At 30.7% G+C, this 22,279-nt stretch overlaps 2 protein-coding genes across 4 annotated transcripts; both read left to right on the forward strand.

Moving 5' to 3' along the window:
• The first annotated feature begins 7,866 nt into the window (after positions 1–7,866).
• Positions 7,867–11,085, forward strand: LOC133703001 (E3 ubiquitin-protein ligase At4g11680-like). 3 transcript variants are annotated; one of them, XM_062127379.1, is made up of 4 exons: positions 7,867–8,557; positions 8,677–9,219; positions 9,880–10,270; positions 10,411–11,085. In XM_062127379.1, the coding sequence occupies exons 2-4, from the start codon at positions 8,741–8,743 to the stop codon at positions 10,555–10,557; spliced, it is 1,017 nt and encodes a 338-aa protein (XP_061983363.1). In that variant the 5' UTR covers positions 7,867–8,557; positions 8,677–8,740; the 3' UTR covers positions 10,558–11,085. The 3 variants fall into 3 exon arrangements, with proteins under 3 accessions (XP_061983363.1, XP_061983362.1, XP_061983364.1); XM_062127378.1 differs by having other exon boundaries at positions 7,869–8,557; positions 8,665–9,219; XM_062127380.1 differs by having other exon boundaries at positions 7,872–8,557; positions 8,665–9,219; positions 9,889–10,270.
• A 6,779-nt stretch (positions 11,086–17,864) lies between these two features.
• On the forward strand, positions 17,865–21,999 carry LOC133702580 (calcineurin B-like protein 3). The gene is made up of 10 exons (XM_062126888.1): positions 17,865–18,057; positions 19,551–19,631; positions 19,715–19,857; positions 20,265–20,347; positions 20,531–20,590; positions 20,714–20,822; positions 21,062–21,114; positions 21,232–21,312; positions 21,448–21,560; positions 21,766–21,999. The coding sequence occupies exons 3-10, from the start codon at positions 19,746–19,748 to the stop codon at positions 21,821–21,823; spliced, it is 669 nt and encodes a 222-aa protein (XP_061982872.1). The 5' UTR covers positions 17,865–18,057; positions 19,551–19,631; positions 19,715–19,745; the 3' UTR covers positions 21,824–21,999.
• The last annotated feature ends 280 nt before the right edge of the window (positions 22,000–22,279 follow it).

Raw genomic sequence — 22,279 nt, forward strand, 5'->3', positions numbered from 1 at the left:
TAGCCTCCAAATATAAAAGTGCAACTTTCTCTTTATTATTCATTGATGCAATCCAAATGCTTATAACTTCTAACTATCATTTAAACATACTTTAAGCTATTTTTTTTTTATTAATGCTTGAAGAGGCTGACACCTTCCTTTGCTTTCACACTCATACAATTCATCACCATCATATTGAACTTTTAACAAAAGCCTAAACCCATAGTAAATGAAAAAAAAGTACTTCAACCACCATATGAATCTTGGTATATGCTGCAAAGAGAAAAACAACTGTTAGTTAGTTAGTTCTAGGAATGTATGATTATTGGTTTGGAGGTTTCGTCGAATACTAATACATTAGTAAAGTACTGAAGCATTTGCCACTCTACAAGTCTCTTACTAATCAAGTCTTGAGCTGAAACTAGTACTGGTGCATGCGTGAGAAATTTCTCACGCATCCTCTTTCACTTAAATAATTGAGATTTTGCTACCCAATAAACAAAGTAAACCCTTGAAAGAAATGTTCATTCACATACTAAAGGTCAGACATTGTTTTAAGTTGTTCCTTTTTGTTTTGTCATAGTGGATATCTAGGCGAACTATATGTAAAAACAATAAAAATAAAAGAAAATAGTCGCACTTAGTTTTATTGTAACTATAGATATAAATTTGTTCAAGATCATATTGATTGTAATGAGGTTGAAAGCCACTTAATGAGTCTACGTGGGATCACACCGATCTAGCCCAAATTTGCTTGCTTGATCAAAGAAAGGGATTCTAGAAAAACAGGTACAAAATAAACTTAAACACAGCATAAAATATTAGAATTTGAATAACAACTGAATACTTATAAATAAATCTATGATTAAAAAAATAATGTAAAAGGTCTTATAATAATGTACTTTTTATAATTTAAAAACAATGTGGCCACCATAAGTGAATCTGCTTCTTGAAAATGACTAAGTAGATAACTAGAATAATAGTTTAGAAATATATTGTTAAGGACACCATTAACCCCACGAGTGAAATTCATAAAAGAAAAAAATATTATTATATCTGAAAAACCAAAATTACACAGAAATAATGATATTTTAAAAATATTTTTAATACAATAAAATAATAAAATGAAATATTAATTAATTTATTATCCACTCATCGTTAACACAGGACACTGCCCAAAGATGATTTATTTATCCTAAGTGGATTTATAAATAATAAAGCGACTAATATACAATAAAATTATAATGAAACATATCTAAAAAAACATTTTTAAAAATAGTAAAGTAATGTATTAATTAATTTATTACTCATTTATCATTATTCTAGGCCAATTCCCATTGACAACTCAATTATCCTAGGTGAATTTAAAAAAAATAAAGTGACTAATACACAAAAAAATTATAACATATATTAAAAAAATAATATTTTTGAATGTAGTAAAGTTAAGTACTAATCAATTTATTACCCAATCATTATTAACCTAAGACAATGCTCAATGACAATTCATTTATCCTAGGTGAATTTATGAATAATAAAGTGACTAGTATATAACTAAATTGCAAGGAAACATATCTTGAAAATAATATTTTCAAACACAATAAAATTATGTATTGATCAATTTATTACTCGCTCATTATTAATATAGGACAACACCCAAAGATGGTTCATTTATTTTAGATGGATTCATGAGTAATAAAGCAATTAATACACAAAGAAATTGTATATTAAAACCATGAACACACTATATGGAAAATAAAAAACAACATCCATATACAAATAACATATAAAAAATAATTATCATAAATATCAACATAACAAATCAAAAAGAATATCCACGCACAACATATCAACACATATCAAATTTCATTCCAAGACCAAACCAATACACCTTAAATAAACCAAAATCAATTCCTATCCTCCCAACCCATCGTAGGGTATTTATTTCAATCCTTATTCAACCTAAAACAATTCCTTGACAACTTCATACCCCTAAGGTTATAATATAATGGTATGGATCCTAACACTTTAAATATTTATAATAATTCATAATAAATTAAAAATCATCAAAAATAATCAATATTTTGTCATAAAGAATTTAATAATATATTAAAATTGTTCAAAAATCCATTAGGGGTTTAAAATTGACCTTCAAATATGCTAGAGTTAGGCGAAAATGGCTAGAATCAATTATGAAAATGACAACATGTATTAGACACACGCAGAAGAGTTTCCAGGGTTGTAATGCATATTTACATGTGCCTGCGAGGGGTAGAGGCACTTTAACCACCACTTAAAGTGTGTTGCTTCTTTGCCTTCCTTCTTGTATAAGCGATGTCATTCACCACCTCTTATGGTGGGAGATAGGGGTCCTCAAAGTTTTGACTTTTTCTTTATGTCCCTACTGGTTCATTTCTTTTTTAAAAAAATCTATGATACCATGCTTAGACGAATCTATGAAACATGTACAAGAGGGTCTTGCACATACCTCGCTATCTCATATAACGAGTTCTAGGCTATTTCATATGTTTTGTATACGTTCCTTTAGCTTCACGAGCTCATTATAGTTATCCAAGGTTATATTCTTAAGGATAAAATCCTTAAAAAGATAGATGTCCAATACTCATTTATATATTAAATAATCTCGTCTTAGTTAAGGCTATATTCATCCTTAGCACATCGTATAATCATAAGTCTTACCTCATGTCAAGGTTTTTTTACTCAAGACTACCAAGTAAGATTCTAAGGAGGAGCGATGAAGATGATCACTTGTATATCTATGACTAGTTTATGCTTTATTTCTAGACTTTTAAAGATTAAATGATGAAATACCTAGTTTGAGAATGTTCCTGGCAATAAAGAGAGTGGCTTCTAAATAGAGTTTATGAGTGATGACGCTTTTGCCTACTCTCTTGCATGTCATTTTGATCTACCTTTTTTAGAAATTGGAGTTGTAAACATGTGTTTGATGGTGTAGGTGGTAGAGCTTGTAGTTAAGCCCTTTAGTAATGGAAAGGCAAATCTTCAAATTGTTCTTGTATAGCTATAATAACCATAGTAAGGACCTAATAAAGGTTGTCAAAGGTTAGTTGTTCTTATATACGCTTATTTACAAGGCTAGTTGTTAAAGGTTTTTGGAGGGCATACTAGAAGACCCATAGGGAGATCAATAACTTTACCATGAAAGCGTTTCTAGGTTGTTAACCATGAAAAAAAACTATAAATATATAAGAAGGAAAGGAAATGAACTATTTTTTCTTTAATTTTGCACAAGCAACGCTACTGACAAAGCCTACAACAAACTTTTAATAATCATGGGTTTTCCACAACTAGTTAATGGACTTAGTTAACCAAAAATATCTTACAAAAAAAGTTCTTTATATAAGATAGAGGACCTTTCGATGACTAGGTTACCAAATATGTACGAGTAATTTAATGCGTCAAATGAGAATATGGAATGCAAGAGAATGTTCTTTTATATGTAGTTTTGAGTAAAAATGAGCATAGTATGCCTATAATGATTAATGAGTATTTAAACACTCATTCATCATATGATTTTGCATGATGAGGAGAAGGGATGCAAACATACTGTGTATCCTACCCATAAGAAGAATCATGAAGCATAATTACCTTTATTGTAGATAACCACACAACCAGCTTATAAAATAAGATGTTCAAATAGGTGGTTGCACTTTTAACTTGTAAGGTAAGACATTCAAGTTGATGACTACATTCTTTACTACATAATGGGATGTTCAAATGGGCATGCCCATGGTATAAGTGTATTTTAACATTGTTTGGTGGGCTCCATGATGGTAAGGATTTATATCAACATTGAAAGGGACAATTGCTTAAAACATGAAAAAAAAAATGGACTAGGCTCCTTAGGTGTAACCTGAGCCCACTTCATTTGAATGATCAGTTTCATGAATTGAACTTATTTCTATTTAGCATTAGGCTTGATTTTGAGCCTATTTAGACCATCAATAGGTTTAGTTTTAAGTCCACTTTCAAGTGGCTAGTTTTGAGCCAATATTCCTTCATCACTATACTTTAGTATGATTCCACTTTACAATATCAAATGCAGGTTAGCAAAATCCTTTCATTCAAATAAGTCTAAGCTAATCTAAAACAATAATAAAAGTTTTTGTGTCATGTAGGATTGTATATGTTGAAGAAATGAAAAATAAAATTAACCTATTTTTTTAGGAATTGCCAAGATTTTTTAAATAATTTCATTGATACTAGTTTGTATTTTTTTTAAATAAGAGGTAAGATTTGTTTTACGTATTAACATATACAATAGACTTGGAATTTCATTGTAGCAATGAATAGTAAAATATCAAGGTTTTATTCACTTTGGTTCTAAAATATTTTTAGGATTTGCTTTTAATTTTAATTTTGTTTTTCAGTTTCATCCTTCAATATTGGGTTTGATAGGTATTGGACTTCATGATATATTTTAATTTTCTTTCTATGTAGTTATCTTGGTCTCATGACCTAGGTCATGAGTTTTGCGAGTTATCCATGTTGATTCGAGTTATTTTTCTTATCCTTTTTTTAATTATTTTTTTCTTAACTTCATCTTCCAACATTGATTTGATTGAGAACTGGACTTCATAATAGTTCTTTTTATTCTTTTTTTTATGTGGTTATCATAGTCTCATGACCTGAGTTGAAAGTTTTGCTAGTTAGTTAAGTTGACTCCGGTTTTTTTGTCCTTTTTTCTATTTTTTTAAAATTTCATTCTTCAACATTAGGTTAATTGAGAATTAAATTTTATAATTTTTTATATCTGCTTTATATGAAGTTATCCCAGTCTTTTGATCTAGATTGACTGAGGTTATTTTTTTGTCCTTTTTTTTCAATTTAATTTTTTAACATTAGGTTGATTGAGAATTGAGATTTATAATTTATCATTTCCTATCTAAGGGGTCATCACCATTTTATGATCCGGATTGTAGGTTAGGCCGGTTGACTTGAGTTTTTTTTTAACTTTTTTTAGTTAAATTGTTTTCGATTTTATCCTTCCATTTTGGATTGATTGGAAATTATGTTTCATAATTTTTTTTTGTTTGCATTCTATGGTGTTATCCAAGTATTATGACCTAGGTCACAAGTTTGGTCGGTTGACTTGAGTGGTTTTTAACATATTTTTAAGTGATTTTTTTTAATTTCATCATTCAATATTGATTGAGAATTGAGCTTCATACTTATTTTGATTTGTTTTCTATAGGGTTATGTTAGTCTCATGATCCATGTTTGGCAAGTCAAGTCGTGCTGGGCTGATTCATTTTTTTAGTTGAATTTTATTTTCAATTTCATCCTTTAATATTGAGTTGATTAAAGATTATGTTTAAAACAATTTTTTATTTTATTTTCTTTCAATAGAATTGTCAAGATTTCATAATCTAGGTAACGGATTTGACAGGTTAACCCGAGTTTATCTAAGTTGATATAATATATTATTGTTTCAATATTTAAAAAAAGATGTTGTCTTGATTTTTTATGTCAAACTATATTTTTATCGATTATTCAGGTTGTCTTTAAACCTGTCAAGTCAACTAAGTTATATCATGTTAATTTCCAAATAGTTAAAAATAATTTTTTTAAAAATGACATTAAAAACACCTCAATAATTTTTTCTGTCCAAGAAAAATTTAATTTGATTCGCAGCGTAACATGAATAATGATCTAAATAATACTAATACTAGAATATTTTATAGTGCTTTTATTGTGTTAAGAATATAATAATCTATCTCACGTTTTTTTTTTTAATGGTTATTTTATATACGGTTTGGGACATTTACAACATGATAATCAGTATTAATAGGTTAGTAATAACAAACCGTAATGCTGTTGATCAAGAAAATTAATAAAATGGTTAATTAAGTTTCTTTTGTTTAAATATAAGAAGGTTTAATGTTGTTGGGGCTATATAATAAAATATATATAAGCAGCTATAATATTTATTCTTAAGATAATGTTAGGATGTTGCATTAGACAGAAAAAAAAAAAAAAGATAAGCATGGAATATAATCTTTTTAGGCACCGTTTGAAAACGCGGCTGCGGTCGCGTTCTCAAAAAATTTGAAAATTTTTTATTGTTTTTTTTGCTAAAATTTAATATGGTTTGTATGTTTTGGATCGTTTTGATGTGCTGATGTCAAAAATGATTTTTAAAAGATGAAAAAACATCGTTGGCATGTATTTTGGCACGAAAAGTTATTTGAAAAGCACCCGCAACCACACTACCAAACACGCTCTTAATCATGACATATATATATATATATATATATATATATATATATATATATATATATATATATATATATATATATCAAAAAGGCAGCTTTCACCTCCGTCACGGAGATCATGAAGTGTGTCTGTCTGGCCAGTCTTGACGCGCCGCCTGAGAAAGAAACATGATGGGCCGCCAGAGCAAGCAAATGCATGCATGGGTGCATCCAACCCTACACGTCATCCTGTGCATAATAAGCATTGAGTGTAAGCAAAGGTCGGGTGTCGCCCTCTCCCTTCAGGCTTCAGCATTTATTTATTTATTTAATAGAAAAGAAAAATCAAAGATAAGTTTGCCAAAATTGTTAAAAGTCCCAGTTGTTCTTATCGTATATATGTTCCTATCGCACACCTGCGTCTTATTTATCTACACATGTATGTTTCTGAAAACGACAGGCTTTTAACATGAGCTTCACACGCGGCTTCGGTTTATTGGCTAGGTGACATAGAATTTGTTAGTGTAATTGTCTTTTATTGGTGAGATTTGTTTTTTTTCTAATTAAATCGGGGGAATTTTTATACTAAATAGATTTTAATAATTGGTTGAATTTTTTCATGTTAGATATTCCCATGACATTAATCACACAAATACTAATATTATTTAATTTCAGTTTATTTTTTACAAGATTTTCCTTTAAAAAATTAACTTTTTTTTTTATTTCAATCTCACCATTGCTATTAGCAAATTAATCTAAATTGATTTAATTTTTTTAACATATCACAGGTTATATTTTAGTAAATTTAAACGGAGTTACTTAAATTATCTTGACTTATGCGAATATCCCGTTCTTGGATCTTAAAGATATGTCTCCTGCCCCTGTTATGTTAGCGTCCCTAATCTTGGTAGGAGCTCTCACTCAGCCTGCTAGCTCAACCAGCAGCCGTGTAAGTGTTTGGAAACGTTTCATCAAAATTTAATTTAAAAAAAAAATAAATTTTTATATGTATTGAATCGTTTTAATATATTAATGTGAAAAATAATTTTAAAAAAATAAAAATATATATTATTTTTATATATTTCAACACAAAAAAACATTCTAAAAAACAACCTTAACTACATTTTACCAACTCTAGCAGTACTGCCGTCGATTACTTTACTGCATCACCGGACCCGGATTACCTTTCCTTTCTTTCCGATGCCCGGCAGAATTGGACAAATTGAAGGAATATTTTTTTTACCATTAAAAAAAATTATCCCGACGGCGTATCTATATAGCGTAAACTAATGGTTGGTGCTCATGCAATGACTTACTGACTTGACTAAAGATTTCTAGAGTCAACAAGTTGAAAATAACGAAGTAAGAAAAATAAAAAAAAAGGAGACAACAACATTCGAAGGATCATGGGCATGGGCAAAACATTAGAAGACCAAATGCTCCCGCAAAGCAGGACGGCTGGGGGATATAAGCGGAACTAAAACTGAGGAGACTGCTCCTCAAATATGGTAAGAAATTGCTAGCTCGATTAGGTGGCCAACCTCCCACCATGGATTTAGAATCCCCCAATCACTGTGCCCGCCATGCTTCAAAATCTCTCCTCTTGTTAACATTAACACTTTCATAAACAAATATCAACACGGCACTTAATTTAATAGACTCTTATCCAATTCATCAGAGAAAAGTAGACATTAACTGGAAAAAAATATCTCAGTCCTCATTTTGTGTCGTCGCAAAGAAGCAGTGGTTGCTAGCTTGTCTGTTATCAGCTTAGCTTTGATTGCTTGATAATCAAAAACCAGAGGGGAGTTAGGCCAACGGTTAGCAAAAGAAAAAAAGAAAGAAAGCTTACTCCCTTGATATCAAAGCAAAGCTCTTTTGGCTTTTGCAGTTGATTCTTGGTCACCATCTGAAACCCAACCTTCACCTTCCTGTCGTATTCACTCCACAACCATCTCTCGAACTTCCTTTTTCTATGTTGCCCTCCAAGCTTAAATAAATGCCCACTTCAGTTTTTCAACTTTGGTGTGTTTTTTGTGTTCTTGGTTAAAGCCAAGGTTTTTGAGGGAAAAAGTCCTGGTCTATTGATAAAATACCCTTTTTAAGTTTCGAACGTTGTAAAGTTCGATGGTATTTATTTCTATTTCTTTTTCTTTTTGGTCAAGATTGAAGCTCCGAGAGATTCTAAAACTGGTGCAAACCAAGTAGTGTTCTTCAATCGAGGAGCTGTATCGAACATGAAGAAGCTATAGTTTGTTTGTGCTTCAAGGTTGAGCCTGTCGGTTAAAATATAGTGTTGTCAACTTTCAAGAAATTGGAGCCATCTCTGGCCACACCATGCTCTGGTATTTGCCTTTTTGCCTTGCTGAAATCTAAAGCTTTCAATCAAAACTTGCTGTTTGTCTACTCTCTCTGATACCCAATAATAGAAATTTTGTGATTTCTATATTAGTGCCATATACAGAATTCATGCTGGCGTTCAAATTCCAAAGGCTTGTACCTGAAAATCTCTGCTTAAAACGTTCCCAATGAATACGCGGTGCTCCTTTCCAACAGATTCATTCGGTAGTTCAAATTCTCCAATAGGAGAAGAGCATGGAACTGCGTTTCTCAGAAACAGGTCTCCTCGCCTTGCCCCGTCATCATTATTCGTAAGAACAGCGATGAGAATATCTAGAGCAAGATGGTTCACCTTCTTGAGGAGAGTATTCCATTACCAGAATGGCTCAAGGTCTAATCTTGGGTCTAATCCTTTCAATTCTAGCTCTTGGATGATGCTGGAGTTTGTAGCTTTGCTCCTTCAAATATGCATTACCACGTTCACCCTGGCTATTTCGAAGGCAGAGAACCCTGTTTGGCCTGTGAGAATATGGATTATTGGTTATAATATAGGTTGTGTCCTTAGTCTGCTGCTGCTCTATGGTCGTTACCGGCAACTTAACGCAACTCAAGGCGATGGTTTTGGCCTACCCGATTTGGAGCAACAGGGGGGCAGTGAGGAATCCAGGTATTTTGTTAAAAGCTATTCATCCCAAGTTATATCTATGCTGAAAATTTACTGGTATTCAAGCGTTACTACATAATATGATGCGACTAATATGAATTTTGGCTGACGAGGAATAGATTTCCAGCAGCATAAAGAACAGGAAAAGGATGCATAATCTCTGTGTGATCTAGCAAATAGCTTCGGGATCATCAGTGCATTTAGAATTTCCTGATGGCTATACTCTGGAACTTTTCTAATTTAGCAAATAAAACTTTTCTGCATGGCATTGGGTAGTGAGCTGGTGCTTCTTAATCTCTTGATCAGACTTAGCTGTTGCAGAAATAATAATTTCAGTTACTATAACCAAAAAAACTGTACTTTCTGTGCGACTTTGATGGCTTTTAATAAAAAAAATATTGGCCATTGCAAATCCTTTTATTCTGGATTTTGCCTTCAAGATGAACAACCAATGTCACAAAGGTTGCTACTAAATAAACAAATTATTTTAGAGGGAAAGCAAAAAAAAATATTTAATAGTAGCAGAGGGATGAAGTGTATCAAAATCACCATGTTTCTATGTCAAAGAATAAGTAAAATGACAGAACTATAGTGCTGATATAATAGAATGATAAAAATATTTTTTCAATCTATTTGTATTCCTATTGATTAATATATATATAGTGTATGCAGGTACTCACATTTGATGAACAAGTGCCGGACCTCGCTCGAACTCTTCTTTGCGATATGGTTTGTGATGGGTAATGTTTGGGTCTTCGATTCTCGTTTTGGATCTTACTTCCGTGCTCCAAAACTCCATGTGCTCTGCATCTCTCTGCTTGCCTGGAATGCTCTCAGTTACTCGTTTCCATTTCTGTTGTTTCTACTGCTATGCTGTTGTGTGCCGCTCATTAGCACTGTCATTGGTTACAACATGAGCATGGGGTCTGCCGAGAGAGGGGCGTCCGATGACCAAATATCCAGACTACCAAGCCGGAGGTACAAAGCTGTTGACACCGATTCGGAGTTTCGCAACAGTGTTGATTGTGATTCAACCGTTGCAAGTGAAGATCTGGTAAGTCCTGGTTTGTCAACACACGTAGCTAAACTACCTTATCAGCATGCATTCAGAGCATGAGCTGAAAAGCCATGGACGATCATCTTCCTAATGATTTCTCCTTTCTTCTTCTTATGTTTGTGTTATGATATTGACAGGAATGCTGCATATGCCTAGCCAAGTATAAAGACATAGAAGAAGTTAGGCAATTGCCATGCTCCCATATGTTTCACCTCAAGTGTGTAGATCAATGGCTTCGAATTATATCCTGCTGCCCTCTCTGTAAACAAGAATTGGAAAAATAGAGGGCAAGGCAACAATAGAGAACTGAAGATTTTATTAAGCTTTCTTCACAGTGTGCGATTCTTAATTTTTTTTTTACAAGGTTCTTTTTTTCTTTTTCTTTTTGTGCTAAAAGATTATGTATTTGTATGGTTATTCCAGTGAGTTTTTTCGCTTGTATAGAGGAGCTTACTAGGTGGTGGCCTAGTGGTGAGAGTTTGGGATCAAGAGGTTTGCTCTTTCTGTGGTCTCAGATTCGAGTCTTGTGGTTGCTCATATGATGGCCACTAGAGGTTTATATGGTTATTAACTTCAGGGCCCGTGGGATTAGTCGAGATACACATAAGCTGACCCGGACATCCACGTTAAACTAAAAAAATATATATACAACTTTGTCTTGGGGTTATACATGGCACTAGAATTATATATACCCCAAAATAGGGTAGGGAATTCCTTTCCTCAAGGATATATACCCCAAAATCTGTACTTGATTTCTTTTTTCCTTGGTAATGGTAATGGATACTGTTATACATGTAATTGAACTTAAATAATGCATATATTATAACCTTGATAAATTAATACTCACATCGTGATTAAATAATATTTTTTCACTGGTCTCAATTGAGATCAATAGGGTAAATTAATAATTCATTAAATTTATAAGATAATATATTTAAAAAAACACATAGTTCTCACTTATATATAAATTAATAATCTTCTTGTACATTAATACACACACATGCCAATTATATATATATATATATATTGTAAAATATGACTCCAATATTACTATTTTCCTGGTAAGCCCTTAATTAGAAAATTTTACAATGTTTGTAAATCCCGATAAAAAACCTCATCTTGTTAATTGAATAATGAGAAAATAAAATAAAATAGAAGTAAATAGTTAGGATATTAAATATTCATTTTTTACATTAAAAATGAAAAGAAGATAAAGCTTTCGGGTTATAAGGCTCTAATTAAAATTTTACATTTTTAGTGAAATATTGAAAAATTTACCTGATGATGAAATTGGTTAATTTAAAAATAAGATTTGTAACGTTGAATAATTAGAAAAAAAATCAATTTTATGGATTTAAACTACATGGTATAATAACTTTTAAAAATGGACCGAGACGGGGTATCTTCTTGAATAAAAAATAGTGTAAACGTCTAATTTCATAGGCATTGGGTTGTAGAAGAGGTGTTTCTTAGTTGAATGGTGGTGGTTACAGCCTCTAAGATGGTCGGAGATGCGCACATTCATTTGTCTGAACATGCTCACTTGATCATCTAAAATTACAAAGGAAGGAGATGAGCAATGAGTGAAAAACACGTCGTTTAGATTAAACCCTAGAACTTAGGGTTTTTTAATTTGAGACTTGGCTAGTTTTAATTTGGTCTCTACTCTTCCAATTTCTTTTAATTGCACCTGTAATTGTCCCCAACTTTTAATTGCATTCAATTGCACCCCTGTTAGATTCAAATATTAACCCCACAGTTTAGTATCTTTTAAAAAAGGTGTGATAATGTTGCGATTAGCAACAATGCAAGATTGCCTTTCAAGATTCGATCATCTTCTTTTAGGATTAGTACATTTAAGGTTGTTGTTATTAATGATGTTGATGACTCGAATGAAATTTACGACAAAGATGATAATTGCCGATAGTTGTAAATTTTTGTTCCTTTCGTGTAAGTATATCAATCCTAATATATGCACTTTAATCTAGTAATTTTTTTTTCTTCTCTTTTCTTGATCAAATGGCTACAGAGGAATATGTAACAGTAGAGTTTAGCATTTTTCCATTCTCAATTCACTATATATTATTGAACTTTTTTGGGGCTTTCTCTGATTGTTAATTTTAGAATCAGAACTTTTGTTTTTAAATGAAGTTTTAACTTATAAAATCTCATCTCAGGAGAAAATTCAACATCTTCAATGTTATACCCTGAAAATTCAACAATCTTGAAAGGTATTGAGATAGATGAGGCTAAGGTTAAGGCTATAAAAGAGTGGCTTAGGCCTAAGATGGTAAGTGGGGTAAGAAGTTTTCATGGATTGGCTAGTTTTTATAAAAGATTTATGAAAAATTTTAGTACAATAGTTTCTCTCTTAATTGAAATTATAAAGAAAACATTAGGTTTTAAATAAGAGATCGAACAAGAGAAAGCTTTTAAATTGTTAAAAGAAAAGATTATTTCAACTCCTTACTTGTTTTGCCTAACTTGATAAAACGTTTTGAGATTGAATGTTATGCTTTTAGTGTAGGTATTAGAGTTATTTTACTACAAGATAAAAGGCTCATAGCCTATTTTAGTAACGATCTTAATGGTGCAACTCTAAATTATCCAACATATGATAAAAAGTTGTATACATTAGTGTGAACTTTAAAAACTTGGCAACATTACATTTGGTTTAAGGAGTTTGTGATTCATATCAATCACCAATCTTTGAAACACTTAAGTTGTCAAGGTAAGTTGAATCGTAGACATGCCAAGTGAGTTGAATCGTAGACATGCCAAGTGAGTGAAATTTATTAAGATATTTTCATATGTCATCAAATACAAGCAATGTAAGAAATATTTAGTTGTAGATGCATTATCACAAAAGAATTATATCCTGATGATATTGATTTTAGTTAAATTTATTTCCATTGTGAACTTGTGACAACAATAAATAAAGAAAAAGAATAAGAAATATTCATTTAAGGCTAATAGATGATGCAAATAAGTAAGGTGATGATTCAAGAATAAATCCTTTCAATGAGAGAAGGAATGATGCGATCCAAGCAACAACCAAAGATTCATTAGAGGCTCTAATTGGTCTAATGACGAGACTTAAGGCTAAGAGGCTTTCAAAAGATTTCTTCAAGACATATGAGTTAAGGTAGGCTTTAAAAAGATAATAAATAATGAATAACAAGTCTTGATTAATTTAATTAATGTTTCAGAAGGGCTTATTGGTAGGCTTTTAAACATTACAAAAAGATTAGAATAAAAAGATTCAAATCTGTTACTTTTGACCTTTCACTACTTTTTTTTTTTTATCATAAATGGATCTACAGAAGGATTTTTAATGAGATTCTAGTTTATTGGAAAGTAGACATCCATAACTTTTCAATGATATATGGCACACATTTTAATTCATTAAGATAAGAGATAACCGTGCATTTAAAGTTGAGCTTCGATTTTGTTAGGAGATTGCAAAAATAAATTTAGTCTAATTTAAATTAGTTAGACTATTGGTTTATTTAACTTTTAGTTATTATTAGGCATTTTAGAGATATTAGAGCCTTTATTTAAATTTAGTTTCATTGGATTATTATTATTATTATTATTATTAGGTTTATCCATATCTATTAGAGATATTATTAGACATAAAATTCTTTATAGTATAAATACTCTTTTATAAAGACTTTTAAGGAAAAGACTATTTTTAATAAAGAAATCGACATTCTTGTTATCTTTTGTGTAGTTGAGTGATTCTTATATTAAATTCTTAATTGAACTTGCAAATTTTTTTAAGGATTAATCAATTGCATTGTGATTTTATAGTAATTATTCACGTCTTTTTATGCACGTGAGTGGGGGTGATCATTACATATAACTTTGGCTTTTCAAGGCAAGTTCTTATTAGATCAAGTTACAAACTATTCAAATATAATTTTAAGATATATTAGGACGTGTCCACATCATTAGTACTAAAGAAGAACCAATAATTTATTTTTGGTCCATGAAGGAGATTAATTGGTAAGTCATGGATATTTTAATGTTAATTTTTAATCAGTTATTGATGATAGTAAATCCTAATATAGATAAAAAAAAAATTACTTTTAATGGTGGTGTTGTGAGTTTAAAAAGTTTCAGACAAGAGAGTATAAAAAATTCTATAATTGAATCTTAGAAGACAAAAGAGGTTGTTTATATAAAAAAGTTATATTAAACTAGGAGTCATTCCTTACATTATTGATCTAGTAGTTATGAATTATGATAACAATGGAACCATTACACAAACAAAGGAATCAAGCTCTTATTAACAACAAAAACATGTACTTAGGTGATTCTATTTTATCAAAGAAACCATATAAAAGAAAAATACAAAAATAGAGTGAGTACCAACCGAAAATGTTTTTGCACATACTCTCCCTAAGGCACTATTTTAAATGAAATCTGATAAACCATAAGGAGCAATATGATATTAGATATATAAGCGATTTACTTTAGTGCAAAAAAGAGATTATCAGTGTATACTTTATAATTAATTGGTTGGTCACACATGATATTTATATTGTTTATATATATAAATGAATTTTTTATCTTTAATTTTCATTTATATTTAATTAATGAGTCTAGATTAAGATAAAGTTCTTAAAATAAAAAGGTTTTGGAAAAAAATAATTATAAAAGTGGTTGTAATTTTAAGGATTCATATTGCATCAAAGTATTATTCTTAAATGTTCCTGGTCAATGCTAATTAAGACTAGATATTAATTATAGTTGTTGAGATTGATATATATTATGTTTTTTTTATGAAAAGAAGAAATTATTCTTATAAGATAAGGTATGAGGGATATTGAAACTAATATTAAGGTGCTTGTGAAATAACAAGTATACTAAATTGACTTGCATAAGGATTTCCTTTAAAGAGATTACTTGTGTTTACGGAAAAACTCATATAGCAGTTGTGTAAGTAATCTTTAGATTAGAGATCACTAAGTTATTTTATATAAAGAATGTTATGTTTTGATCCTAACTATATATTGCCTTAATCAATGGTACTAAATAGGTAGATATTGAGTATAACATAAACTATATAAAGGTATTTAAATGATCAAGATATAATTCATCACCCTAGATGAATTAGAAAATATTTTTCATATGTTTTTTAATAGTATTAATTGAGAAATTCTTTTTCAAGATAGAATAAAATTTGAAAAGGGTCTCAAATCTAATTCAAATAAATGACCATGATATTGATGATTTGACGAAACAAACACACTTTATGCTTAAATGTCCAAATCATAATATTTTTTATTAAGAAATAATAATTTCACTAATAAACTGATAATTAAACGATTAAGTCAAACTATAAATAACTTTTATAATATTTGAGAAATATGATATTTTTTTAGGCATTGCACTTGATCTTTATATATAAATCAATCAATTCATTAAATTGATAATATATTAAATTGTTTAATTTATTTAATTATATTTTGAAGGATCAAGATTTATATTTGGGCCAACATATTAAGAACTTAATGGTTCATATACATTAAGAATTCATAGTAAGAAATTAGATTATATTGATTAATTATATGAAACTAACTTTTTAACAAGTTTTAGAAATTAAGGACTGAGATATAATTAATATTGGACATTAGAATTCTAGACCTATAAAAATAAAGTAAGGACTTAATTGCATAAGTTTTTTATAATTATTGGAAAATAATGTGATATTTTTAAGGGGTAAAATTATATTTTGCATTGATAGGGTTATCAGGTTTTTTATATAAATAAAATTGTATGCCTCATCCTTTTCACTATACATTAGACACACCTAAAAAACACAGAAAAAAAGAGAGCTAATACTTAATACATAACAATCCCTATAAGATTTTCTGAACAGGTGGTTTGTGTGTATTAATGTTAGAGGTTAAATAATTAGATAACTTGTGGTTTGTGACAACTCAGCCTTGAAGAGTTCATGTAACATAAAAAGAAGAAATGATCTTGAAGAAATATTGAAAGAAACCCTAATTAACCCCAAATTGTCTAACAGATCCATAAAACTCCTAAAAAATTCCAAATTAGTGTTACGACTATATTCATGTGTTTTAAGAAACTTAACATTTGAATATTGACAAAAATTTTCTAGCATTTTAATATCTCACCAAAACATTGCTACATTTTATTCAATTAGTCAATATAGTCTGCAGTAGAAATTCTAGGCTACAAGGGAATATATTTTTCTCTATTGTTGCAGTTTATATGATAGTTTTGAAAGTGAGACCATTCTCTTTCAATAAATAGATTGTTTCCTTCATTGGAGATTTCTTTTTAGAGAGAATTGAGGTATTTTCCAATCATAGTTGTCGATGTATTTATTGATAACACACCAATTTATATGAGAAAACAATCAATAATATTTTGAAAATAGGTTATAAAGGTATGAACATAAATTGAAGGCACCATTTCTAAAGTCGGAAAGAGAAGGAAAACTTAGGGTTTATGTCTCATTTCTTTTCCAAAAATTTATGATTTTTTTATGAAAGAGAGTTAGCAAAGCTAGGTAATAATTACACTTTAAACATTGCAATTTGAAAAACCTAATTTTCATGCTTAAATAGCTGGAGCATGCTTGTTTGAATTGATTTAATTGGCTCACATTTCAGATTGACTGGCATGATCAACATTTTTTTTTTTTTATAACTATGCTTATTTGCCATGTTATTTATGGTCAATTTGTTTCATCAATTTTATCATATTAATGATAAAAAGATATTTTTTTTATTTTTTCTAAAGTAAAGCAACATGAGAGGGGGTATTATTTAGATGAAAAATAAACATCTATATGAAAAAATAAAGCTAAAATTGATCTTTAATAATGAATCGATAAAGACTAGGAAAAGTCCAAATCAATCAGGAAAGATAAAAAATGTTTGACTAAGAGAATTAGATGTCATGATTGTCTAGGAGAGCTAGAAGACATGATCATCCATGGAAAGCCAATGAATCATATAAATAAAAATTCACATCATTGACTACTAATTTCTAGTTTAAATAAGAGTATGAAGTAGTTTACAATATCGTAATTTACAAGCTAATTGGAATTCATATGACTATTATGAAGGAGATATGATGAAGATACAAAATATATTAGAATTCATATTTTGAGGCTACTATTTACTTTGTAAGATTTATTTTTTAATTATAGTTTTTTTATTAAATTAAAAAGATGAAAAATAGATGACATAATTGATCTAAAAACTATTTAATGATCAATGGATTTTTACTTTGTCTTAGTACAAATATTTTATTTGGTATATGATTGAATTAATTAATTATTTTATTATTAAATATATTTTAAAAAATAATTTAATGAACGAGTAAATCATAATCTAATTATATTATATTATTAACAGTGAATTATTTTTTCTTATGATGATTATAAATCATTTTTTAACATGGTTTTAATAATTACATAAAATAACATTTTAAGTTTGGTGAAAAAAAATAATATTCATTATAAACTAAAGTAAAAAATTAATGTTGTAGATTTGGTATTAATATATATAGTAAAACAAAATCTTCAATATCTTATGATGTAGTAGCGTCGCAATTGTACACAACCTAAATAACGAGTCGCTTTGAATAGTTGAATTAAATTTCAAATTTCTCTTTCCATTTTTTTTTCTTTTTCTAAATTTATCTCTCGTATTCCAAATCCAAGTTTACATACTTGAATCAAATTCCTTGAAGGAGCAGTTGCACAGATTTTCCGAGTTAAAAAGATTCTCTACAAGGTGAGACTTTTTTTTTTTAGTGTTTAAGTTTGCTGCGGAATCTCACAAGTTAGCACCCACATCTCTCTCTCTCTCTCTCTCTTTTTTCTATTTTTTCTGCGGTTTCTCAGCATCCAAACGGATCGTTGAGCTACTTTATGTTATTATGATTACATTTTGAAAATTTGAAGTGTTTTTCAGATCTATCATGCTGTTATTTGGAATATTAATGATTTTTGTGCATTTTGTTTTGGAGAAACGATGATCGATGTTTTTTTGAGTGCTGGTTTGGTTTTGGAAATTCGTAGAAGCATAGAGACATCAAGATCTTACTCTGATTTCTCGAATTGCTTTCGCAGAATTTTGAAGGCATTAGGTTGAATTTTATGTTTATTTATTTAGTGACGGGAATCATGTCAAATTTAATGGGTATGATTTAGGTGCGCATAGAGTAGCATACTAATAACCTAGATCATGTGGCTGCAACTGCTGGATGATGAAGGCGACTCTTTTATTGTTAAGATTGGATAGAATGATGAATAAAATGTGAAATAATTCTTGTACGAGTTTAAAAATTGTTATGCATGATATTGACCTATTGACAATAAGGAGACAGCTTATCCAATTCATTGCAGAGCTGAAATTTCTGTGTGATTTAAGTAAATAACAACCCAAAAACAGAACTGGGAAAACCTAAGAGTGGTAATTGTTGGAGATACGATAATAGAAAGCGCTAGTGGCGTCGCATTTTGTGAGTGCTTGAAATTGTGCTAACATGCAACATGTTGATGCCTGCTTGTGTTTGGGGCCTTGGAAAATTGCTAGATAGCATTCTACATGCTTCATCGTGGAGGTGAAAACCACTTTCTTGGAATGGATTAAGTTGTATGCCCTCAGACTTGATCTAAACAATAGAATCTACTGAGTTCTACCCAATAGCCTTGACTTGTTTTGCCCCCCTTGCTACTCTGTGTCTTGAGCTATGACATCTAGGTTATGTAATGGCCAGCCTTGCATTGTGTTTTACTCATAGGCAGTATTTGACCTACACCAAGGAGCATCAAGAAATGATACAAGTAGCTGTTTCTTTTGTTATCTTTTCCTCCTCTTTTATATTCCTTGGGTTTACAGTTACTTTTACTTGGTGCATAAGCACAAATCAAGGGGTGGTTTTTTTTCCCCCCTCTAAAAAATGGGAAAATGTAAAACAAATCTTTATGTTTTATGACGCATTGGTGTATAACATAATGTATATAGCTTGATATATGAAATAAGCTGCTTACATGCACCTGTACCACATCGATTAAAAGATTTTCCATTTTTTTCTAATTTTGATCCCATCTCTTTTCTCATTTTCATATCCTACTGTCCCATGTCATGGTCATTTTTTCATTACTAAACTGGAGGCATTATGTCTTATCACTTTTCATATACTACAGTTCATCTTCTTGATTGAATATTTCTTTATTAAAATCAGGAAGCGACCAATATATTAATCTTATTTCTAAAAACAGATATACTCTTGAGAGCCCAAGTTTTTCTTTTGCTGAACTTAATTGTGGGATTGGCTAGCAGAAGCAGGAAATGGTGAAAAGGTTATCTATCGATTGCCTTGATATCTATTATACCTTCACATAAAAGTTATGTGAAGAGTATCTTATTCAGTTCTGTGTCACAGGTATGGAGTGTTTTCAAGCATATGATTTATCATGTTCCAGTGTGTAGAGGGATTCATTACCTCCCTCCTGCGGTGTTTTGATATTGATCTATACAAATCAAGAGGCCTTGAGGATCCTGAGCTTCTTGCGAGGGAGACAGTCTGTATGTACTAGCCAAATCTTTACGATAACTTTGTTAATTTTTTATTTCATTCAGCTAATGGGTTCCTTCTGCTTCTTATTCTTAGTTTCATTAGTAAACAGAAAATGCTTAGATTTTATGTTAGTAAGTGGTTTAGCACTATTTATTTCTTCTTCAACTTTGACCTTTTGTTTTAGATTATGAAAGTCTTGCCAGAAAAGTTATCTGATGATGAATGTTGTAAATACCTTTTGTTGTTGATTTCATTTCAGTTGTGAAGATGTTCGCTCATAGTAATAGTTCTTTTATTTGCCTATAAAAAAGGATACAGTCATACAACAGTCTTGTTTTATGTATGATGAATATAATATCTTTAACCTTACTGATAATTCAATTGACAACTGTGTTTTTGCTAACCTTGGATGCAGTCAGTGTAAGTGAAATAGAGGCATTATATGAGCTCTTTAAGAAGATCAGCAGTGCCGTGATTGATGATGGGCTGATCAATAAGGTTTGTTTATTATTCAAGCTGGCCATACAAAATTCGTTCTTGGAATAGCTTGCTTTGTGTTTTTGTCTTCATATGAATCTAGTGGTTCCTCTAACAATGCCACGTTTCATTATCTCCATGTAAATGCTACTTATAATTATTCCAAAATGCTTATTTGAATATTTCTCTAATTTCCTGATATAGGAGGAGTTTCAATTGGCGTTGTTCAAGACAAACAAAAAGGAGAGTTTGTTTGCAGATAGGGTACTTTTCTCCTGTCATTTCCAATATCTACTTTCAATTGTATCCTATGAATACATGAGGTATTTGACCCATTTGTTAATTATCTTTTGTTTGCTACTGTCTTCTGTTGCGTATTGATTGCAGGTGTTTGACTTGTTTGATACAAAACACAATGGGATACTAGGTTTTGAAGAGTTTGCCCGTGCCCTCTCCGTATTTCATCCAAATGCCCCAATTGAGGAGAAGATTGAGTGTATGTCTGGGATTGATAATTTTGTCATCATAAGCATTCTTTTCCTTTGCCCCTTGTGTATGGTCAAAGTTATTTTGAGCATACCTCAGATGTGCACTAACTTGCATGCTGTTTGTGGTTAAAGATTTGACATGTCTTAGCGTGTAACTAGGATGATGAATTTTGAAATACTGCTCTTAATTTTCCAGGCGTTCATACCTGGTGCTCTATTTATGCTAACTTGTTATGTGCCATTGCAGTTTCTTTCCAACTTTATGATCTAAAGCAGCAAGGTTTTATTGAAAGACAGGAGGTACATTTAATTGTCGAAGGGTTAACTTTAGGTTATTTGACTCTTGAACTCCTTTCAATTGTTTGTTTATTTATTTGATTGGTGTGTTTAGACTTTTATCAACTTGTTGATGCATAGGTGAAGCAAATGGTAGTAGCTACTCTTGCTGAATCTGGTATGAACCTTTCAGATGATGTTATAGAAAGTATAATTGACAAGGTGCTCCCTCATTTCAATCAAATTTTTTCTTTCTTGCTAAATAAATGGTTCTTGAAAGCTTTCGACACTATTTTACTTTCTTGCAAGTGCTTGTTGGAAAATTTTGAGATTCTGAATTTTGGAGTCTTGTTTCAGACCTTTGAGGAAGCTGATACAAAACATGACGGGAAGATTGACAAGGAAGAGTGGAGAAGCCTTGTTTTACGCCATCCATCCCTTTTGAAGAATATGACACTTCAATACCTCAAGTGAGTTCAAAATACACGTGCCTACTTCCCTTTCTCATTAGGTGTTGCTCTAATGTTATGGGATTTTCATGTCAACCAAAGAATTTTTTGGACATTTCAAACCCCATTGATGGGTGAGAAAATGTAAATGGTTAGGCAAATATTTCCATGTTGAACATGATGCTAGTGGCAAGCTATGACTCAGTTTCTTTATTTCCTTGGGCAGGGACATCACCACTACATTCCCAAGCTTTGTCTTCCACTCACAAGTGGACGATACCTGAATTCAAGCCATAATAGACTTTGGTTTTTATGGTTTGTTTCTCCACATAAAATGTGGTCTTCTCATATGTGAAGGGCGGGGGAGAGAGTGTCTATATTGTATTTATTTGTTCGTTTGATTATCTTTGATTGTTTACATTTTATTTATATTGAATGCCTGGACCATCACTTTTCAATATTTATTGTTCTTTAAGGCCTCCTAGCAATTTGTACCGAGGACACTGTCGATCAGCCATTGAACGGTTGGTCTGATAGCGACTTCCTTGCCTCCGCTTTGCCGAGCGCTGTATTAGAATTTATATAAAATTAGCATGTCAACATGTTTTAGTATTATACTAGATAGATAGCTCGCTCTTTGCGTAGGGCTGCATTGAAATTCTTCAACAATGTTGAGAAACGAAAATGTACAAAATTGAGAATAGCGACGTGCTTCAGGCATGCTCCATTAATAGGGGAGA

The sequence above is a fragment of the Populus nigra genome, chromosome 9 (genome assembly GCF_951802175.1).
Source record: "Populus nigra chromosome 9, ddPopNigr1.1, whole genome shotgun sequence".
Classification (NCBI taxonomy): Eukaryota; Viridiplantae; Streptophyta; class Magnoliopsida; order Malpighiales; family Salicaceae; genus Populus; species Populus nigra.

What these genes read in the sequence shown, in the direction of transcription:
- LOC133703001 (XM_062127379.1), top strand. Translation starts at nt 8,741, where the DNA reads ATGAATACGCGGTGCTCCTTTCCAACAGATTCATTCGGTAGTTCAAAT. An exon ending in GGGGGCAGTGAGGAATCCAG is followed by an intron (nt 9,220 to 9,879) that starts GTATTTTGTTAA and finishes ATATATATATAG; the next exon opens with TGTATGCAGGTACTCACATT. An exon ending in CCGTTGCAAGTGAAGATCTG is followed by an intron (nt 10,271 to 10,410) that starts GTAAGTCCTGGT and finishes TGATATTGACAG; the next exon opens with GAATGCTGCATATGCCTAGC.
- LOC133702580 (XM_062126888.1), top strand. Translation starts at nt 19,746, where the DNA reads ATGTTCCAGTGTGTAGAGGGATTCATTACCTCCCTCCTGCGGTGTTTT. An exon ending in TCTTGCGAGGGAGACAGTCT is followed by an intron (nt 19,858 to 20,264) that starts GTATGTACTAGC and finishes CCTTGGATGCAG; the next exon opens with TCAGTGTAAGTGAAATAGAG. An exon ending in ATGATGGGCTGATCAATAAG is followed by an intron (nt 20,348 to 20,530) that starts GTTTGTTTATTA and finishes TTCCTGATATAG; the next exon opens with GAGGAGTTTCAATTGGCGTT.